General features: G+C 38.3%; 1 protein-coding gene across 1 annotated transcript in view; it reads right to left on the bottom strand.

Moving 5' to 3' along the window:
- Positions 1–237: 237 nt before the first annotated feature.
- Positions 238–6064, bottom strand: part of BAZ1A (bromodomain adjacent to zinc finger domain 1A) — a 105982-nt gene continuing 100155 nt past the window's right edge. The window contains exons 27-28 of the mRNA XM_015561312.1: positions 1647–1734; positions 238–1219 (exon numbers count right to left, since the gene is read on the bottom strand). Of these exons, the coding sequence (XP_015416798.1) occupies positions 1023–1219; positions 1647–1734 (285 nt within the window). The 3' untranslated portion in view covers positions 238–1022. The remainder of the gene's footprint in view (positions 1220–1646; positions 1735–6064) is intronic.

The raw sequence follows: 6064 nt of genomic DNA, 5'->3' as shown, positions 1-6064 counted from the left end.
CCAGAGTGGTATTTTTTAACGAAGTGGGCACATTCCAAACTTACTTTCCTCCTTTTAATGACAACCCCTGCCATAGAATGTTCACTGTTACTGACTGGAGGTATCTTACTCCTAAAGGGCTTGGATAGAAAACCACTGTCCTAAGATTCAGGTACAGTAAAACATTGGCTCCTATGGTCTGTATGTATCATGTATAGAAGTCCAACTCTGATTTGTAAAAATTCCAGAAATTCAGAATATTTGAAAAAATGTATCACTTTATTTGTACACTTAAAAAGTTGTACACAGAAACTTATTCTGTAAAACTGGAAGAACTGTCAGGGAAAAGGGTGTTACCTTTTATTGAATTCTCATTAATGAAGTTAAGAGAAATAAAACAAAAACAATAAAACGTTTAAAAAATTAAAGAACATTTTCCAGATACAAATTTTATAAATACAAAACAAATTCACAAATTAATTCTGAATGCTAAATAAATATCTAGTTAATAAACTCAGACTTAATACCTCTAGCCAGCACTGGTCCAGCACTTCAAGGATATAAAATTAGATTCATTCATGTGTAGTGTTGAAAGAATGTGCTCATTAAAGATTTTTGGACATATACACTTTTTTTTTCTGTGCTATAAACAGAAGATTTATCTGTGTAGATAAATCTCTCTTAATACCACATGTCTAAGAAAAGTCATCAATGACAAAATAAATCACAGGTGAAAAAATATTTTCCAAGATATTGGGACACATGAATGATCTCAAAATGTACAAAAACCTCTGTAAACCAGTACTGTATCCAATACATCTGTCAAACTTATCAGGTACTGAACAAAACTGTAGCAAAGGAAATCTTTCCTACATTCTCCTGAGTGCTTAATATTAAAATTGAGAATATAGTGCAGGCCACACTTCAAAGTGGTCAATCAGTTGTTATTGCTTTATACATATATGTCTGCTTTGTAGCATGATTTAATGTTCCATTTCACGAATAATTTGTTTTCCTCAAATATATCCTTTAGAAGGACAAAATCAGATTCGTGACTTTTTTGTAGCTGGTGGAGTGCTAACTTGATCCACATTCCCAGGTGTGACGTGAAGTCCAAGTTTTTGAGCCTGAATATGGAAAAATGCTTGAAGCCTTGTTCCAGCTTTTGCTTCACTTGTGTTACGAGGGTTGTACTCAAAGCAGTTCGAAAACATTAATTCAATATCATCAATAAACTCAGCTGGAAAGAAAAACACAAATGAGATTAGAGTGAAAGTTTATAACTTCTAACTAAACGTTTTATTTGTATCATATCTAGAAATGTCATTAAGGAACAGAAGCCCACCTTTTTCTTTAGAAATTGGAAACAAGGTAGTAGAACCAAAGTTTAAAACTCTAACTACAAATACTTTAAAACTGTTTTATTGAAACTATGCAATTAGGCATAACTGCATAGTTTCAGTAAGTAACTTCTGTTAAGATCAGAGTCTTTAAAATATCTTTAACTCACTTAATCCTCACCCGTCTTTCATTTCCATATACATGGACAAGCATTTGAGAGACCTCTTGGGATGTCATCTACACAATTACATTAATTTATCATAAAGGTAAAAAGAAAAATAGCCTCTACCTCTTTAAACAAAAAGATAAACATACAAATTACTTACATGCTAATTTATATTCACATTTGTTCACCTTTTCACGAATTATATTTAAGGCAATGGGTTTTTTGATGATGTCATAATAGTCTGGAACCTGTAAGATAATTCAAATATTATCACTCCTATAAAAAGTTTATCAGAGATAAGTGGTCAAATAAATGAAGGTTTTTCATGAAAAGCAACTGTGTTAACCACTGAATTCTATTATTTCATTAAAACCATATAATACATTTCAGTCATTTAATGCTGTAGAAGCCTATTTGATACTATAAAAAGTTTTTGTGAGAAAAATTATGGTTTTGTGTGCTTTCTCTGTCTCTCTTTATATATACTTACATACATGTATCTATAAAAATTTCTTTAGCCTGGCCAGTGTGGCTCAGTGGTTGAGCATTGACCCATGAACCAGAAGGTCCCTTGTTCCATTTCCAGTCAGAACACATGCCCAAGTTTGGGCTTTATTCCCAGTGAGGGGGGATGCAGGAGGCAGGTGATGGATGTTTCTCTCTCTCTATCCTTCTCTATTTCTCTCTAAACTATCAATAAAAACATATTAAAATATTTCTTTAATTATATTACTGCATTTGTAATAAAGAAAAACATGTATGCAACAAAACTTAAGTCAGCACAAGAACTACTCAGGAAAAATGAGTTAAGAGTCAAAATGAGCGCTGGCTGATATGGCCAGTTGGTTGGGTGTTGTCCCATGTGCCAAAAGGTTGCCAGTTCAATTCCCAGTCAGGGCACATGCCTGAGTTGCAGGCTTGATCACCAGCAGGGGCCTGCCTGAGGCAGCCAATCGATGTTTCCCTCTTAAATTGACGTTTCTCTCTCTCTCCCTTCTTCTCTCTCTAAAAATCAATTTAAAAAAATCTTAAAAAATAGTCAAACTGAGATTAAATTTTGTAAGATGCTACTCATTGTTAATGAATACTTTATATTCTTTTTAAAAAATCTATGTAAATATTGTTTATTACTGAGCCAAGTGGTGTTCTTGATGTCAGATATGTTATTGTTCACTTCTGTCTGGTTCTGGTTAATGGTTTCTATTTCCTTTTATACACTGCTACAATTCTCACTGAGTTCCTTGTAATTCGCATTAAGCTCCTTAAGCACCTTTATAACTATTACTTTGAACTCTATGTCTGATAGGTTGCTTTTGCATCACTTGTGTTACGAGGGTTGTACTTAAAGCAGTTCTTTAGAAAAAATTCCTTTTCTTTCATTTGGGGGTTGTTTCTTTGTCTCTCCATTTTAGCTATCTCTGTGTATTTGCTTCTATGTATTAGATAGAACTGTTATGCCTCCCAGTCTTTGTGGGATGGCCTTATGTATAAAGTGTCGAGGGGCCCAGTGGTGCAGTTGCTTTGTACACCTGAACTGGATACTCTAGGAATGCCCCTTGTGTATGTTATTTGGGCTCTCCTGTTATAATTGGGACTTGATGGTTGATGTCCCATTTGTGGGAGGGATCCCTTCTGACTTGCTGCCAGTGAAGTTCAACCTCTATACCGTTGTACCAGCTATTATATAGGTGCTGACAGAACAGGATAAGACACAACAGGACCAAACCAAAAACACCACAAAAATTAAGCTAAGCTACTCAATGCAATAACAGAAAAGACTAAGAAGAAAAAAGAAGAGGAAGCAAAGCAAAGAAAAAATAAAAAGAATACTAAAAGACAGGTGACCAAAGACTTAGAGGGGATATTTAAAAAAAAAGGGAGAAAGAAGACAATGAAAAAATGGCTATATGGATGCAAGAAGGAAGCTAAAAGAACTAGTATAGGAGGAAAAAAAGAAACGGAAAATAAATGAAATGATAATGGTGATTTTAAAACCAAGTAATAATGGGTATGTTAAGATATAGATAAGTAAAAGTAAAATGGGAAAAAATGAGAAAAAATAAAAACAAAGTAATAAAAATTAATAATAACAGTAAGATTAGACTGAAGTAGAATAGAATCAAAGGAAAGAGAGAAATTAGAGATTTGCAAGAAAAACAAGAAGAAAATAAAAGGGGAAAAAACAAACACAAAAAAATCCACTCACCAAAAAACAAAACCACACACACTCACACACTCAAAAACCTTTGGGTCCGCTATTTGTGGATTTTCCTCTGATGTTGAATCTGGTCCCTTGCTGTGTCTATCCTGGGCCGTCTGGAAGCTGCTCTGGTGCAGGTCAATATGAGTCTCTGTCTCTTTCTGGCCCTGGGAAACCTGATTGAGGTCTAAGAGGTTGAGGGTCCTAATAGTCCAGCGGGTGTGGACTCCTTAGCCCAGAGGCTGGGTGTGCCTTGACCTGGATTGTACCTGTTCTGAGCTGTACGCCCTTCCCCCACAGAGCTGGTCCTGCAGGTATCAACTGAAGGCCTGAGAGGTCCCACTGGCTTCCCCTTGGCTGCGCAGTCTGGGTGGCATCTGTGGCAGGTGCACGGGGTCTGGGATGTGTCCTTGGCGGTGCCTGTGGGTTCAGGCATGGGGCATGGCTACTCTGGGTGGAGGCAAGGCTAGGGGCCTAGCGGCTGCTGCTCCCTGCAGCCTCCTCCCAAGAAGGACCTTGCAAACCTTTAAGATGGTGTGGTTTCCAAGCACGAGCCCTGCCTGGGGAGTGTCTGTGTCAGTAGCAGGGGCTCTTTGGCTAGGAAAACCTGAACCACTGCCACTAAGACTCCTGTGCGATCGGTCTCTCTCTCCCCAATTCAGTCCTGCCATCCACCATGTTGGAATCAATCCTTTACATTCTTGCTCTAGAAATCTCAAAGTAGAATTCTGATGATGTCACTTTTTCATTCAGAAACCATCACCTAACACTGACAAATGAGACGCTTTATCCTCTAATTGTGTCTAGCTAATCTGCTCCATTCAAACTACCCATCATCCCCCATATTCTCATTTCTGGGTCTTTAACTTATCATCCCTCTTCCTTTCTGAAATTCCCTTATTCCAGTTCTCACTGTTGAAATTTCATCTTATTTCAATGACCAGACTAAATATTTCTTCAAGTAGTTCTGCCATTCCCTCCCTCTGAAGTGCTCAAATCAATCTCCTTTTCTTCTATATTTCTGGAAGACCATTATATAACTTTTATTATCCTATATAAAAGCCTAATATGCAAATCGACCAAACAGCAGAATGACGGGTGGAATGACAGGTTGCTATGCCGTGCACTGACCACCAGGGGGCAGACACTCAATGCAGGAGCTGCCCCCAGGCCAGCCAAGGTGGGTGCCAGTGGACTCCCCCCCATAGGGAGGTGACTAGCAGCGGCAGCGGGACTGGTGAGCAGGCAGTGCCAGGCAGGCCAAGGCAGGTGCCAGCAGGGGCCCCTGATCCCCCCTCTGGGGGGGTGGGGCTGACAAGGGGGTGGCACCAGGCCAGCCAAGGCGGGTGTGAGCGGGGACCCCGATTGCCCCGCCAGTTGCCCCACAGATCAGCCCTGATCGCTGGCCAGGCCTAGGGACCCTATCCATGCACAAATTTCGTGCATCAGGCCTCTAGTAATACTATAACACTGTCCTATCTCTACTACAGCATATCACATCACTAGCATATCACATTGCGTGCGCGCACACACACATACACAGTTGACCCTTGAACAATGTGAGGGTTAGGGTTGTTGAGCCACCACACAGTCAAAAATCTGTATAACTTTTGACTTCCCCAAAACATAACAACTAATGACCTACTGCTGATCAGAAACCTTATCAATAACATAAACAGTCAATTAACACATATTTTACATGTTATATGTATTATATATTGTATTTTTACAGTAAAGTAAGCTAGAGAAAAGAAAATGTTATAAAAAATCATAAGGCTAATACATTTAGAGTACCATATATATTTATCAATACCATAATTTTACATCATCTATTTATGAAATGAGTCAACTGTCAGTATCTACATCAATATTGTTTTATATGATACAAAACACTGTAGATGTTACACATATTACTAACACTAGACATCAAATATGAAAAAAATATGAACAAAAAATTCATCTGTTTACAAATATAATGATTCACTTATTGATAATGAAGAAGCAGCAATATGATTGCTTTATGACAGCCTCGTGCTGCGGTCGGTAAACTAAAACTCATGACCACATGAGTTTTTTTGGCCCCTTGAGTGTGGCTCTTCCACAAAATACCACGTGCGGGCGCACATACAGTGAGATTGAAACTTCGTGGCCCATGTGCAGAAGCCGGTTTTTGACCTGGGCAAGTCTATTTTGAAGAAGTACTGTTGATATTTGTTACTGTTTAAGGGTTAACTGTATGAACAACTACAGCGCCAACTCTAATCCCTTAGGTTAGGCAATCTCTGTTATTTAAGAGTACTTATTTTTAAAATCAATGTTTCTCAAACTGTGGTCTCTGGACCAGCACGATCAGCATCATCTGGGGATTTGTCAGTAAT

Source organism: Myotis davidii, unplaced genomic scaffold, assembly GCF_000327345.1.
Source record: "Myotis davidii unplaced genomic scaffold, ASM32734v1 scaffold176, whole genome shotgun sequence".
NCBI classification, from domain to species: domain Eukaryota; kingdom Metazoa; phylum Chordata; class Mammalia; order Chiroptera; family Vespertilionidae; genus Myotis; species Myotis davidii.
The sequence above is the reverse complement of the archived record's forward strand: the minus strand, read 5'-3'. Positions and strand labels throughout refer to the sequence as shown.